Here is a 16,825-nt window from a genome sequence, read left to right as displayed (position 1 = left end):
AACATGTTTATTGATAGTAAATGTCAAATGTTATACTGTACATTTAAGCCAATACACTTTATTATAAAAAGAAACCCTGCAAGGAAAGATTTATAAAAGCAGGAACAGACTACCGCCTTGTAGTATAACAGGAAAGTATGAAGAGGTATCAAAATCTAATTAAAGAGCAAGTCCTTCTTTGAGAGAGTAAAGGAGAATTAGAGTACTCAAAAGCTATAAGTAAAAACTAAATTCTGGAAAAAGAAATTCTATTCCTATAACAACACTCAGTACTGTGCATAATAATGTATACCTATGGGATCACCTTTTTCCACATGTTCCTCAGAGAGCACTGTGTTCAGGAGTTCAAAATCTTTTCTCCATCCCCAGAACCAAGGGAGACCAGATTGAGTTCTACAAGGGCCAGGGGCTGTGGCAAAGCCGGCATTGTGGAACACCCTCCCAGAGGATATAAGGGCCCTGTGGGCTCTTTCTCAATTTTTAGGGCCTGTAAAACAAAATGATTTCGATTTGCCTATAACACCTGATTGGGAGAGTGCTGCCACTCTAATAATGAGCAATACCAACTATAAGAAACTGTGTAACATCCTAAAGACCAACAATATTTTAAGGACCTTCAATTGCTTGGTTGGTACTCTGAAAAACTGCTGCTGGATGGGCAGAGGATGGTTGGTAGAGGGAAGGGACCTCAGCAGGGAATAACGCTATAGAGTCCACCTTTAAAGTAGACATTTTCTCCAGCGCAGCTGATTTCTATAACCTGGAGACCAGTTGTAATTCCATGAAGTGGAGGTGGCAGCCCTAAGCCAAAGCTCATGGGTTTCCAAGGCCCAGTGCAAGACGACTGACACCCAGGTGTCAAATGGAAAATGGCACCTGGGCTGGCAACTACCACTTGTACCATAGAGATGCAGTAATAGAGTATCTGATAGAGTGGCTCCTTCCAGGGGTCTCTTTTCATCACTACTCCTTTCCTTCTAATCCTCACATCCTACATATTTATCATCACCTCTATTTTGAGGATGCCATCAGCTGAGGGCAGGCATAAAGCTTTCTCCACATGCTCCTCAAACCTCATTGTGGTGTCCTTGTTTTATGGTTCAGCCATCATCACTTATCTTAGACCCAAATCCAGCTACTCCACAGATGGTGACAAGTTGCTGGCCCTCTTCTATACAGTTGTAACTTCCATGTTGAACCCCATCATTTATAGTCTGAGGAACAAAGAAGTCAAAGAGGCCTTGAAAAGAACAATTAGCAGTGGTATGTGCTCCGTGAAGATCAAGTAATCCCCAAAGGAACAAGTGACTGCAGTTAAAACCTAGAACACCTCACACTTCTGTCATGATGTTTTGGGTGCCATACATGTAAGCCTTTGAATAAAATGTTGTGACAGAAAAGTTGTTATTTCCATTTTCAGAACAGGTGCTATATGTGGTCAATATTCTAACAATATTAGCCAATAGTTCTGGTAAGAGTTGATCCTGAAGAGGTTCACAGTTGCAATAACACTCAAACAACTGTAAGGTTAGGAATCTCTCTTGTATATTCTGTCTAGAGCTTGGTATTAGGAAACAATGGCCGTTTTCCCACTTACCTTACCCTGGAGCTACGTCCCTCTTCACCGCGCTGCGTCTGCGCGGATTTCACACAAACTGCTGCGCAGCACCAGGAAGAGCCGCGTAGTCCCAGGGCTTTTGCATCTCAAATGTAAACCGCCAAAAAGCAGTTTACATTTGCGACGTCGCTCCGGGGTAAGGTAAGTGGGAAAATGGTCAATGCCAGATGTTTCTGATCAGTGTAGTTATTATCATTTCGGAGTACCTGATTGCCATAAAAACATCAATTAAAAACAGAAAGGCACATTTATTATTTACACCAATCAGAAAGAGATCCCCCTCCCCAAACACACCTGAAGTAATAAATAGCATTACTTGGACAGGAATTTTACCACCTTGAGTATTTTCCTCTTGGTTATGGTGTGGAACACTATTTCCTGAGGAACCTGAGTTTGTCCAAGCAGCTTCCCTGCCAGAAACCATGGTGTGCATGGCTCCTGACTTGACCAGAGCCTGTGTACATGAAGGAAAGACATTTCCCCTCACCTCAAGGTCCAGGAGCTGCTGAAGTCAGCTTTTTTTTTTTTGAGAGGGGTTTAGGTATGCTTAATCTGTTGATCAAATGAAGATCATTTGAAAGGTGGGATGTAACTATCTACAGTAGCAATCTGCAATTTCATTGTTCATCTCCTGCTCATGGTAATTGCCTCATGTTTCACCTAAATTAAGCAGCTACTGGAATGGCCTTCGGCCAGCCGTAGCTCTTGCAGAGCTGCCCTTGAAGGGGCAGCTTCTGTGAAATCTCTCAGCTCTACCTTCCTCATGGAGTGTTTGTTGTGGGGGAGGAAGACAAAGGAGATTGTGAGCCGCTCTTGAGGCTTATGGCAGCAGGGCTCGGGGGAAGCGAGCTAGACTGCTGTCCTTTGAGGGGTTATAGAGTGTTTCGAGCCCGTCCCTGTGGCATCGGTCCCATCATTGTGGGGCCCAGGGGGCCGGCGCAGCGGCACGCTGAAGCAGCCTGTCGGTCACTTCCGGGTTCCTGTCCTGCATCTCGACCTGTGTTATTAGTGACAGGCTGCTTCGGCGTGCCGCTGCGCCGGCCCCCCTGGGTCCCACAATGATGGGACCGATGCCACAGGGATGGGCTCGAAACACTCTATAACCCCTCAAAAGAACAGCAGTCTAGCTCGCTTCCCCCGAGCCCTGCCGCCATAAGCCTCAAGGGGGCTCATTTTGCGGCATCTCCCGGCGGGAGGGTGGCACCCGCACGGGACACATATCAAATGAAAGAGGGGGCGCAGGGCTATCAGAAACAGCCGGCGGAGGGAGTCAGGAGGCCACCCCACTGGGGGATCCACACCCTGAAAGTGATGAAGGTGGCGCAGATAGAGCCAACAGAGCAAACAGGACAAAATAAATAGGCTGCATTATGCAGTACAGTCTCACTGGAATCTCACTGGAATCTGACTGGCTTCTCAGCATGGAACCCGTTCTCTCTAGTCTTCTCACTTTGAAAAAAGTAAAAAAAGAGTTTCATTTAACTTTACTTCCCCCTTTCCCTCTCTATAAATAATCTTGGTGTTTCTGGCGGTGATATTTGGGGGATTTTTGGGGACGTCACAGGAAGTGCTGTGAAGTCACTTCCTGTTTCCGGCAGTGGCATTTGGGGGAAATGATGTCATTTGGGGCAAATGATGTCACAGGAAGTGATGTCACTTCCTGCTTCCGGCAGGTGGCGCGGGGGAAATGATGTCACAAAAGTGATGTCACTTCCTGTCTCCGCCAGGTGGCGTGGGGGAAATGATGTCACAGGAAGTGATGTCACTTCCTGTTTCCGCGGGCGGCACGACGTCACCGGAAGTGACGTCACTTCCTGTTTCCGGCGGCACACCTTCCCCCCCCAAAAGGTGTCCCTGGCTGACCTTCAGACATTATGGCCACCCTAACTGTGGGACTGAAGTTAAATTGCAGCAATCGTTTTGTGGCTGCCTTTGCCTTCTGCAACAGCCATTTTGTTGCTGCTCCCAGTGTGCCGTATCGCAATTTCAAATGTGCCCGCAAAGGCAACAGTATTGGGGACCCCTGAATTGTGCTCTTTGAAGGTCCTTAGCGGAATGCCAGGCTAGAAACTGCCCTAGAGACAGAGCAACCCAATGCATGGTTTTCACACAGGAAGTCCAGGCTCTGTTGGCAGCATCTCTCAGGTAGGCAGTCTAGCAAAGCCCTTGGGCTGGGACTCTGAAAAACTGCTGCTGGCTGGGCAGAGCATGGTTGGTAGAGGGAAGGGACCTCAGCAGGGAATAACACTATAGAGTCCACCTTTAAAGCAGCCATTTTCTCCAGAGCAGCTGATTTCTATAACCTGGAGACCAGTTGTAATTCCATGAGGTGGAGGTGGCAGCCCTAAGCCAAAGCTCATGGGTTTCCAAGGCCCAGTGCAAGACAACTGACACCCAGGTGTCAAATGGAAAATGGCACCTGGGCTGGCAACTACCACTTGTACCATAGAGATGCAGGAATAGACTATCTGATAGAGTGGCTCCTTCCAGGGGTCATTTCATAGAAAAAGATGTGCCAGAGCTTATTAGCACAACCGATTTGCATAACTCATTTACACACCCCTGACATCAATGGAAGGTGTACTAAATTTTATCAGCTCAGCATCTACCTTAAAATGCTTCTTGAACTATAATTGTCACAATAAAACCTTACTGCCATCATATTTTAAAAATTGCTTTCTCCTATGTGGCTACAGTGGCATGAAGATTTCCATCTGTCTGCTTTATATGTTTTGGTTATTTTCCTATTTTATGTGGGGGAAAATATCAGAACGTTTGTCAAATCTTAGAGTTCAGCAAAATTCTCATAGGGGGTTTGAACAATGCAGCCCAGAAGCAAGTATTTGTGTGTGTATGTGTGGGGGCGGGGTGTAAGAAAGAATGAGCACAATAAAACTTAGAGGTTCTGGAGCTCCACTCCTGTGAGCTCCTGCCCAAAATGATACCTGGCTCCTCCTGTCTGGGCCATAATCCTGCCACTCAGATGGAGACTTTTCAGTTTGGTTCAGAACCTTTATGGCTGCGGATAAGAGAAAGGAAGAAAGAGAGATGGCAAACTTATGACTGAATAACCTTCATCAGTATTTGTGTTTCTCTTCTCCTATAGATGAAGTATTACTCACCATGGGCAATCGTTCTTCTCCGGTGAGCGAGTTCATCTTTGATGGTTTCTCTGGCTTGCCACATTTGCAGATATTGCTTTTTGTGGTGGTTCTCTTCATGTACACCATGTCACTTGCTGGGAATGCTGCCATCACTGCTGTGATTAAGTTAAACCCAGCCCTTCATACACCCATGTACTTTTTCTTGACGAACCTGTCTCTGTTGGAAATATGCTATACAACCACCATCGTTCCAAAAATGCTAGTGAGCCTGGTGTCTGAGAACAGAAGGATATCTCTCTGGGGCTGTGCTACTCAGATGTGTTTCTTTGCTGTTTTCGGCATCACAGAATGCTGCCTTCTAGCTGCTATGGCCTATGACTGCTACGTGGCCATAGCAGCTAGAAGGTAAGCCATTGAGGTACACTGTCATAATGAATCGAGGGGTTTGTGCCCAACTCTCAGTTGCCTCATGGTCAGTGGGGGTGATGGTAGGACTTGGCCAAACCAACTATGTATTTAGCCTGACCTACTGTGGGCCAAATAGGATTAACCACTTCTTCTGCGATATTCCACCTCTCCTGACATTAGCTTGTGGTGATACCTCAATGAATGTCATTGCCGTATATATGGTGGCTGTTCTTTTCATCACTGCTCCTTTCCTTTTAATCCTCGCATCCTACATATTTATCATCACCTCTATTTTGAGGATGCCATCAGCTGAGGGCAGGCATAAAGCTTTCTCCACATGCTCCTCACACCTCATTGTGGTGTCCTTGTTTTATGGTTCAGCCATCGTCACTTATCTTAGACCCAAATCCAGCTACTCCACAAATGGTGACAAGTTGCTGGCCCTCTTCTATACAGTTGTAACTTCCATGTTGAACCCCATCATCTATAGTCTGAGGAACAAAAAAGTCAAAGAGGCCTTGAAAAGAACAATTAGCTCCGTGAAGATCAAGTAATCACCGAAGGAACCAGTGACTGCAGCTGAAACCTAGAACACCTCGCACTTCTGTCAGGATGTTTTGGGTGCCATATCCAAATGTTGTGACAGAAAAGTGGTTATTTCCATTTTTATAACAGGTGCTATATGTGGTCAATATTCTAACAATATTAGCCAATCGTTCTGGTAAGAGTTGATCCTGAAGAGGTTCGCAGTTGCAATAACACTCAAACAATTGTAAGGTTAGGAATCTCTCTTGTATATTCTATCTAGAGCTTGGTATTAGGAAACAATGCCAAATGTCTTTGATCAATTTAGTTATTATCATTTAGGAGTGCCTAGTTGCCATAAAAACATCAGTTTAAAACAGAAAGGCACATTTATAATTTACACCAATCAGAATTTACACACCTGAAATAAGAAATAGTATTACTTGGACAGGGATTTTACCACCTTGAGTATTTTCCTCTTGGTGATGGTGTGGAACACTATTTCGTGAAGAACCTGAGTCTGGCCAAGCAGCTTCCCTGCCAGAAAGAATGGTGTGCACAGCTCCTGACTTGACCAGAGCCTGTGTACATGAAGGAAAGACATTTCCCCTCACCTCAAGGTCCAGGAGCTGCTGAAGTCAGCTTTTTTTTTTTTGGAGAGGGGTTTAGGTATGCTTAATCTGTTTATGAAGATCATTTGAAAGGTGGGATGTAACTATCTACAGTAGCAACCTGCAATTTCATTGTTCATCTCCTGCTCATGGTAGTTGCCTCATGTTTCACCCAAATTAAGCATTTTCAGAGATGAAAATGGAATTTCTTTTAAGTCTAAAAGGTCAAGGTAGTCCCCTGTGCAAGTACCAGTCGTTTCCAACTCTGGGGTGACATCGCATCACAACGGCAGACTTTTTTACAGGATGGTTTGCCATTGCCTTCCCCAGTCATCTACGCTTTCCCCCACGCAAGCTGGGTACTCATTTTATCGACCTCAGAAGGATGGAAGGCTTAGTCAACCTTTAGATGGCTACCTGATATCTGTAAAGCTATCCCCAAGCTGAAGAAACATGCTGTGGAGAGCTAGAGGGTATTTTCCTCTTGATCTCCACTGAAGAAAAACCAGAGAGGTAGACCACTGTCTTGATGCTGGTGGAGGGGTAAAGGACTCTTGAATGGAACAGGTTTTCTTTCCTTAGGATTTCTCATCAGTTTTTTGTTCTATAGCAAGTTTAATCATTTCTGCTTGGTGCTTCATGTATTTTTATTTTATAAAATGTACACTCCATCTTTTTGCCCTCATAAGGGCTACTGAGTTGGCTAACAAATTAGGACATACACATTAAAATCTTTTCTAAGAATAATTAAAATCAACAAAAACACATAATTAAAATAAACCCAGAGTTAAAATACATACAAAAACATTTCTTTAAAAAAACAGGACTTTTTTTTTGTAGCAGGAACTCCTTTGTATCTTAGGCCACACCCCCCTGATGTAGCTGGTCTTCCTGGAACTTACAGTAGGCCCTGTACTAAGAGCCCTGCAAGCTCTTAGAGGATTGGTTATGTCAGGGGTATGTGTAGCCTTATATGCAAAGGAGATTCTCCACCAGCCATTAAGGTTTCCTCTAAACTGCAGAGTCTTGTGAGCAAGAATTCTACGTTGTGAGCTACTGGCATTAAAGTTGTGAGCTACTGCATCAATTAGTGTGCTCTGGGGTTATCCTTCCTGAGCCAAGACAAAAATGTGTGAGCTGAAGGCTAAAAATCTGTGAGCTAGCTAACTCAGCTTAGAGGGCACACTGGCGGCCATCCATATGTCAAGAATGTTTGTGCTGTAAAAATCATTCCAAAAGAACAAACAGGTCCTGTGTGGCTTTCACATTCACAGGGGTGTGTTGTATACTGGGGCTTCTGAGAAAAGTAGGGGCTGGTCCACTGATGAGGCCTCGGGAGGAATATGTGATGGTAGAAAGACATCGTTTGCCTCAATCTGGCAACCTCTCTTCAGCCTGGCCACCTCTCCTCACTCAGTTGACTGAGTTATGACCTCACAGGTAAGCGTGGGCATTCTGTGGTGTTTCTGAAGCTGGGTGGAGTTCTCTGCATTCTAACTTACAGATACCTTACGGGAAAAAAGCTCCTTATCTCAATACCTGCTTCACAATTTTGATATTGCCTTTTTTCTCCAAGAATCAGTCTGCTTATTTCTTGTTTGGTAGTAAAGCAGACAGGAGACGTCTATGCACCAAGCTGCATTTTAGCTCTCAGAACAGTCGGCCGAGTGGCAGAGGCTCTCGGGCAGAGAAGGGTCTTTCCCAACACCTGAAAATGCAGGTCTTTTAGCTGGGAGGTGTTGCAATTGAACCTGAATATTTGGCATGCCAAACCAGGTGCTTTAGTACTGAGCCCCAGCCCCTCCCCTCCCAGTCTTTCATTCCTCGACATTTCTGGGGAAACCTTTCTTAGGTTCGAAGCCACATATCTCAGTGTTAGGGGGGGGAACAATTAAAAGCCATAGGTTGTCGAAAGCTGTTGTCCTGGGGAGATCATCTGGCCTTTAATGAAAGTAAAAGAACTTGAATTGCAAATGTCCTGAGCAATGTTCCCTCTAAGCTGTGGAGTCTTATGAGCAAAAATTCTACTTTGTGAGCTACTAGCGTTAAAGTTGGGAGCTATTGGCATTAATGTTGTGAGCTACTACATAAATCAGTTTGCTCTAGGGCCATTTTTCCTGAGCGGAGACAAAAAATGTGAGCTGGATGCTAAAAAATGGTGAACTAGCTCACACTAACTCAGCTTAGAGGGAACACTGGTCCTGAGATCTATCTGTGAGGAATGGGGTTTGGTGGTGGTGGTGGTGGTGGAATCACTCTAAGGGAATGCTAGGAAAGGTAGGCAGTTAATTTGAGAATGGTCCATTCTGAGACAAGCATACTGGCATGTAGATTGGTGTGCTTGAGCTGAAACAGAGTTCATCTTTTATAGAGGAATGTAAACAAAGCTGCCAAGCTCTGATAACTCAGAGGAGTCCAGCATCAGTTTATTATCACAGTTTGTAACCAGCACAAAACAGTCCATGTCATGGGCCAAATAACATAATAGAACCATAATAATATAAAGATTTAGATTCAGATTTAAGATTCAGATTAAGACTGAGACATTTACAATATCTTACAGTTCATATCACACCTTTAAGTACTGTTTACAAATCCTGTAGGCTGCTGCTAAAAATATGGCACATGTCAAGGTGACCTTGAGGGTTAGAGTCTAAGAGAAGTGTATTACTTATTGCACTAGAGAGCCAGTTTGGTGTAGTGCTTAAGTGTGCAGACTTAACTGGGAGAACTGGGTTTGATTCCTCACTTCTCCACTTGCAGCTGCTGGAATGGCCTTGGGTCAGCCAAAGCTCTTGCAAGAGTTGACCTTGAGAGGGCAGCTTCTGGGAGAGCTCTCTCAGCCCCACCCAGCTCAAAAGGTGTCTGTTTTGGGGAAAGAAGATAAAGGAGATTGTAAGCCTCTCTGAGATTCTGATTCAGAGAGAAGGGTGGGGTATAAATCTGTGGTGGTCTTCTTCTATTCGAGAGACCTGATAGTCTTTCCTGTATAGGCTGAATAAATCTAGCTCTCACTTGATCATAGTACCCACAGCTGAGCAGAATATGTGTAATCGTATCCACTTCTCTGGTACCTCACAGGCAGAAATGCTCGACCATAGGTGTCTTTTTGTAGCGGCCCACTACCATTTCTGATGGGAAAATAGTATAATGGGCCATAATCAGAGGAGTCTTGATTCTAGTGTTAGACATAACTTTTCTACAAAACACATTGAAGGACATAAACTTTCAATGAGATACTCATATCTTCATTGTATAGTCATATCCTCAGCCGGAAAAGTCATGAGGTCAATTAACAGGTTTGGGGCAAGGGTTGAACGAAAGGTCAGTAACATCAGGGGTGGAATTCTAGCAGGAGCTCCTTTGCATATTAGGCCACACACCCCTGATGTAGCCAATCCTCTAATAGCTCACAAGGCTCTTTTTGAACGCTCTTGGAGGATTGGCTACATCAGGGATGTGTGGCCTAATATGCAAAGGAGCTTCTGCTAGAATTCCACCCCTGAGTAACATCATAAAATTTGGGAATATAGGAAACTGATTGCATCGATAACTAGTTTCTCAGAGTTGAACCAATCTGTCTCATGCTCAACAACTAAAACCGAGGAGAGGATATTGGATCTCTCCCCCAGTCAGTTAATAATGAATTAAATTTTTTTAACCCTCTGGTTATGGGTTGGAATAGGGGTTCCCATTGTGGAGTCTGAGGGTGCTGTGGTGCTGCCAACGCCTTTCCTGGCATCCGCCAGCTGTTTTCACCAGCTCTGCTTTCTGCAGCGGTCATTCCGTGGCTGTGCTCGCCACACTGTGCTGGAACTCAAAAGGTGCCCAGAGGCTCAAGAAGGATGAGGACTCCTGCGTTAGACTGTGGATTAGAATTTCTCAGGAATGGCTGTAGTCCTGAAATCAGAGGTTTTTGAACCCAAAAACTTTTTGAACCCAAAGACAGGAAGACCTCCTTGAAAAAAATGAAAACAACTTGCTTAGCATCTTTGAACTTAAGCCTAACTATCGGCTCCAGCAATAACTTGCTGTAGCCTGAATTTCTTGGACTCTGGAGTGTGCACCAATCCTGCCTTGGGGCCAGGACTGCCTCTGCTGGCTGGTGTTTTCAGATTAATCCTCCAGTCTTAACCCATTAATGTTTCCATGTACAGACACTGCATAGAGTCCATCAGTGATGAAGTTCATAGCTTGGCATGGAGTGTTTTTGGCATCCCAGCCAGGATTTCGAAGGCGGTGAGTTACCTTCCCACAACCAGAAGAATTTGAACTGCAAATCTAAAGTTGCCACACAAGTAGTGTGTATGTGTGGGAGGGGGTGGCAGTATCAACAGTAAACCATGCTTCAAGAAGGAACAGGAGATTTAATGGCAAATGGTTCCTTTTGGTGTAGGGAGCAAGTTTGGCGTGGTGGTTAAGTGCATGGACTCTTATCTGGGAGAACTGGGTTTGATTCACCACTCCTCCACTTGCCGCTGCTAGAATGGTCTTGGGTCAGCCGTAGCTCTTGCAGAGCTGTCCTTTAAAAGGCAGCTTCTGGGAGAGCTCTCTCAGCCCAACCCACCTCACAGGATGTCTGTTGTGTGTGGGGGGAAAGGTGAAGGAGATTGTGATCGCTCTGAGACTCTGTGATTCAGAGTATAGGGCAGGATATAAATCCATTATTCTTCTCCTCCTCCAAAAACTGTGAGCTAGCTCATACTAACTCAGTTTAAAGGGAACACTGACTGGCACTACAGCCCTTCACTGTGGGACTGAAGTTAAATTGCAGCAATCGTTTTGTGGCTGGCTTTGCCTTCTGCAACAGCCATTTTGTTGCTGCTCCCAGTGTGCCGTATCGCAATTTCAAATGTGCCCGCAAAGGCAACAGTATTGGGGACCCCTGAATTGTGCTGTTTGAAGGTCCTTAGCGGAATGGCAGGCTAGAAACTGCCCTAGAGACAGAGCAACCCAATGCATGGTTTCACACAGGAAATCCAGGCTCTGTTGGCAGCATCTCTCAGGTAGGCAGTCTAGCAAAGCCCTTGGGCTGGGACTCTGAAAAACTGCTGCTGGCTGGGCAGAGCATGGTTGGTAGAGGGAAGGGACCTCATCAGGGAATAACACTATAGAGTCCACTTTTAAAGCAGCCATTTTCTCCAGAGCAGCTGATTTCTATAACCCGGAGACCAGTTGTAATTCCATGAGGTGGAGGTGGCAGCCCTAAGCCAAAGCTCATGGGTTTCCAAGGCCCAGTGCAAGACGACTGACACCCAGGTGTCAAATGGAAAATGGCACCTGGGCTGGCAACTACCACTTGTACCATAGAGATGCAGGAATAGACTATCTGATAGAGTGGCTCCTTCCAGGGGTCATTTCATAGAAAAAGATGTGCCAGAGCTTATTAGCACAACCGATTTGCATAACTCATTTACACACCCCTGACATCAATGGAAGGTGTACTAAATTTTATCAGCTCAGCATCTACCTTAAAATGCTTCTTGATCTATAATTGTCACAATAAAACCTTACTGCCATCATATTTTAAAAATTGCTTTCTCCTATGTGGCCACAGTGGCATGAAGATTTCCATCTGTCTGCTTTATATGTTTTGGTTATTTTCCTATTTTATGTGGGGGAAAATATCAGAACGTTTGTCAAATCTTAGTGTTCAGCAAAATTCTCTTAGGGGGTTTGAACAATGCAGCCCAGAAACAAGTATTTGTGTGTGTATGTGTGGGGGCGGGGTGTAAGAAAAAATGAGCACAATAAAACTTAGAGGTTCTGGAGCTCCACTCCTGTGAGCTCCTGCCCAAAATGATACCTGGCTCCTCCTGTCTGGGCCATAATCCTGCCACTCAGATGGAGACTTTTCAGTTTGGTTCAGAACCTTTATGGCTGCGGATAAGAGAAAGGAAGAAAGAGAGATGGCAAACTTATGACTGAATAACCTTCATCAGTATTTGTGTTTCTCTTCTCCTATAGATGAAGTATTACTCACCATGGGCAATCGGTCTTCTCCAGTGAGCGAGTTCATCTTTGATGGTTTCTCTGGCTTGCCACATTTGCAGATATTGCTTTTTGTGGTGGTTCTCTTCATGTACACCATGTCACTTGCTGGGAATGCTACCATCACTGCTGTGATTAAGTTAAACCCAGCCCTTCATACACCCATGTACTTTTTTTTGATGAACCTGTCTCTGTTGGAAATATGCTATACCACCGCCATTGTTCCCAAAATGCTAATGAGCCTGGTGTCTGAGAACAGAAGGATATCTCTCTGGGGCTGTGCTACTCAGATGTGTTTCTTTGCTGTTTTCGGCATCACAGAATGCTGCCTTCTAGCTGCTATGGCCTATGACCGCTACATGGCCATCTGTAAGCCATTGAGGTACACTGTCATAATGAATCGAGGGGTCTGTGCCCAACTCTCAGTTGCCTCATGGTCGGTGGGGGTGATTGTAGGACTTGGCCAAACCAGCTATGTCTTTAGCCTGACCTACTGTGGGCCAAATAGGATTAACCACTTCTTCTGCGATATTCCACCTCTCTTGACATTAGCTTGTGGTGATACCTCAATGAATGTCATTGTTGTATATATGCTGGCTGTTCTTTTCATCACTACTCCTTTCCTTCTAATCCTCGCATCCTACATATTTATCATCACCTCTATTTTGAGGATGCCATCAGCTGAGGGCAGGCATAAAGCTTTCTCCACATGCTCCTCACACCTCATTGTGGTGTCCTTGTTTTATGGTTCAGCCATCGTCACTTATCTTAGACCCAAATCCAGCTACTCCACAAATGGTGACAAGTTGCTGGCCCTCTTCTATACAGTTGTAACTTCCATGTTGAACCCCATCATCTATAGTCTGAGGAACAAAGAAGTCAAAGAGGCCTTGAAAAGAACAGTTAGCAGTGGACTGTGCTCCGTGAAGATCAAGTAATCACCGAAGGAACCAGTGACTGCAGCTGAAACCTAGAACACCTCGCACTTTAGTGATGATGTTTTGGGTGCCATACATGTAAGCCTTTGAATAAAATGTTGTGACACAAAAATGGTTATTTCCATTTTCAGAACAGGTGCTATATGTGGTCAATATTCTAACAATATTAGCCAATAGTTCTGGTAAGAGTTGATTCTGAAGAGGTTCACAGTTGCAGTAATACTCAAACAACTGTAAGGTTAGGAATCTCTCTTGTATATTCTATCTAGAGCTAGGTATTAGGAAACAATGCCAGATGTTTCTGATCAGTGTAGTTATTATCATTTTGGAGTGCCTGATTGCCATAAAAACATCAATTAAAAACAGAAAGGCACATTTATTATTTACACCAATCAGAAAGAGACCCCCCCCCCCCCAAACGCACCTGAAGTAATAAACAGCATTACTTGGACAGGGATTTTACCACCTTGAGTATTTTCCTCTTGGTGATGGTGTGGAACACTATTTCCTGAGGAACCTGAGTTTGTCCAAGCAGCTTCCCTGCCAGAAAGAATGGTGTGCACAGCTCCTGACTTGACCAGAGCCTGTGTACATGAAGGAAAGACATTTCCCCTCACCTCAAGGTCCAAGAGCTGCTGAAGTCTGGGGTTTTTTTTGAGAGGGGTTTAGGTATGCTTAATCTGTTGATCAAATGAAGATCAGTTGAAAGGTGGGATGTAACTATCTACAGTAGCAACCTGCAATTTCATTGTTCATCTTCTATTCATGGTAGTTGCCTAATGTTTCACCCAAATTAAGCATTTTCAGATATATAAATGGAAGATCTTTTAACTCTAAAAGGTAAAGGTAGTCCCCTGTGCAAGTACCAGTCATTTCCGACTCTGGGTTGGGGTGTCACCAGTATGCTGATGACACCCAGCTCTATCTACTGATGGATGGCCAGCCTGTCTGCGCCCCGGAAAATCTTGACCAGGCACTACGGGCCGTGGCTGAGTGGCTCAGACTGAGTGGGCTGAAGTTAAATCCTACGAAGACAGAGGTCCTTTGCTTGGGCCGCCGCGGCCCGGGGAGGGGGATCCCCCTGCCGGCTTTTGATGGTGCGCCGCTCATGGCGGCGGACAGGGTCAGGAGCTTGGGGGTGCTATTGGAGCCTTCTTTAAAGATGGAGGCTCAGATAGCAGCCGCTACCAAGTCCGCATTTTTTCATCTTAGACGGGCAAGGCAGCTGGCCCCCTTTCTGGAGCGCGACGACCTAGCAACAGTGATCCATGCTACGGTCACCTCAAGGTTGGACTACTGCAACGCCCTCTACATGGGGCTGCCCTTGTCTTGGACCCGGAAACTGCAGCTGGTGCAGATGCCGCGGCCCGGCTGTTATTGGGTCTCCCAAAGTGGGAACACATTCAGCCGGGTCTCCGGACTCTGCACTGGCTTCCAGTGATATACCGAGTCCGGTACAAGGTGCTGGTTATTACCTTTAAAGCCCTATATGGCCTGGGACCTGCCTACCTGAAGGACCGTCTCTCCCCACATGTTCCCCAGAGAGCACTGAGGTCAGGAACACAAAATCTCCTCACTATCCCCGGGCCAAAAGAAGCCCGTCTGAAAGCCACCAGGGAAAGGGCTTTCTCCGTTATGGCCCCCGTATGGTGGAATCAGCTGCCGGAAGAGGTGAGGGCCCTGCGGGACTTGGCGCAGTTCCGCAGGGCCTGTAAGACGACCCTCTTCCGGCTAGCCTATACCTAGCCTACATCTAGCTAGGATAACAACTTGAGGTAACTGGCCAGCCATCTGTTTACAGGAAACTGAATTACTCTGTTTTAATGTTTTTAACTGTTTAACTATTTAACTGTTTTACATTTGAAATTGTTTAATTTTAAGTTTGATTAATTGTTGGAAGCCGCCCTGAGCCATTCGTGGGAAGGGCGGGATATAAATCCCAAATAAAAATAAATAAATAAATAAATAAATAAATAAATAAATAAATAAATAAATAAATAAATAAATAAATAAATAAATCGCATCACAACGGCAGACTTTTTTACATGGTTTGCCATTTACATGGATGGTTTGCCATTGCCTTCCCCAGTCATCTATGCTTTCCCCCCAGCAAACTGGGTACTCATTTTATCGACCTCAGAAGGATGGAAGGCTGAGTCAACCTTGAGCCGGCTATCTGACTAGATATCTGTAAAGCTATCCCCAAGCTGAAAGAAACATGCTGTGGAGAGCTAGAGGGTATTTTCCTCTTGATCTCCACTGAAGAAAAACCAGAGAGGTAGACCAGTCTTGATGCTGGCGGAGGGGTAAAGAACTCTTGAATGGAACACGTTTTCTTTCCTCAGGATTTCTCATCAGTTTTTTGTTCTGTAGCAAGTTTAATCATTTCTGTTCGGTGCTTCGGGTATTTTTATTTTATAAAATGTGCACTCCATCTTTTTGCCCTCATAAGGGCTACTGAGTTGGCTAACAAATTAAGACATACTCATTAAAATCTTTTCTAAGAATAATAAAAACCAACAAAAACACATAATTAAAATAAACCCAGAGTTAAAATACATATAAAAACATTTTTTAAAAAACCAGGGCTTTTTTTGTAGCAAGAACTCCTTTGAATCTTAGGCCACACACCCCTGATGTAACTGCTCCTCCTGAAGCTTACAGTAGGTCCTGTACTAAGAGCCCTGCAAGCTCTTGGAGGATTTGTTATGTCAGGGGTATGTGTAGCCTAATATGCAAAGGAGTTCCTGCTACAAAAAAAGCCCTGAAAAAGCCGTGTCTTTTAAGGCTACCCTCTTTATTTGGCAGCACTCTGGTATCAATTCCTTCCCTTTGGCACCATCCAGTCCTTGGAGGGTGTGTGTCATATTTCATGGTGCACTACTGATCAGACTTCAAACAATCAGGGTTGAGACACAGTTGGGACAAAGGGAAAGGGTTTTAGGAATGTCAGTTACCCAAAATAGGCTATACATGAGTAAAAATATAAAATAGTCCATGCATGGTATGCATTGAATAATTACATATGTCCAGTCTAAATTTGTGAACATAGATCTTGGAAGGATCCTAAAGAACTTATTTCTTTATCAATGAAACATCATTAGTTATGATGCAAGAATACAAGAACTCATCTCAACTTCTAAAACACACAAGAGACATATGCAAATGACATACTATAAACTGAATCAACTCATGTGCCTTTATGGAAAACACCTTGTTGTCTAGGTGATTTAGATGCACACATTCAGACATACTTGGAAACATTGCCAGTTGTGGGCAGTCCACATTGGCCATATTATTACAATACAAAAACCATTTCCTGACTAATTCCTTATTCCCCTCCTCCCTTAGTCTAACAAAAAGTCTTCTTTCTTGAGTTCATGGAGAGTTTGCGTGCTCTATGCATGACAATCTTTTCACAGGGAAATCTGTTTCTGTTGCAGCCAAAAGGAATTCCTTTCCCTGGAAGCACAACTTGGAAGTGGCAGTGGGCTGCTGTTATGATCAGCTGGGATAACCAGCCTTTTGCTAGGCAGAGGAATTTCCCTGGAAATAAGTTTTCTCCACAACTCAGTTTGGATGGGGTTCTTGGGGAGGCCTTCCTTCCAACATTAATGAGGCATGACCAGG

General features: G+C 44.6%; 1 protein-coding gene and 1 pseudogene across 1 annotated transcript; both read left to right on the top strand.

The window, feature by feature from the left end:
- Positions 1-4,701: 4,701 nt before the first annotated feature.
- LOC132584087 (olfactory receptor 10AG1-like) lies at positions 4,702-5,684 on the top strand (annotated as a pseudogene).
- A 6,551-nt stretch (positions 5,685-12,235) lies between these two features.
- LOC132584483 (olfactory receptor 10AG1-like) lies at positions 12,236-13,290 on the top strand. Its single transcript, XM_060256374.1, has one exon. It carries the CDS (start codon positions 12,251-12,253, stop codon positions 13,193-13,195), a length of 945 nt encoding a protein of 314 aa, XP_060112357.1. The 5' UTR covers positions 12,236-12,250; the 3' UTR covers positions 13,196-13,290.
- The last annotated feature ends 3,535 nt before the right edge of the window (positions 13,291-16,825 follow it).

The sequence above is a fragment of the Heteronotia binoei genome, chromosome 15 (genome assembly GCF_032191835.1).
Source record: "Heteronotia binoei isolate CCM8104 ecotype False Entrance Well chromosome 15, APGP_CSIRO_Hbin_v1, whole genome shotgun sequence".
Taxonomy (NCBI): Eukaryota; Metazoa; Chordata; class Lepidosauria; order Squamata; family Gekkonidae; genus Heteronotia; species Heteronotia binoei.
Note: the sequence above shows the minus strand (reverse complement) of the source record. Positions and strands in the feature narration are given on the sequence as shown.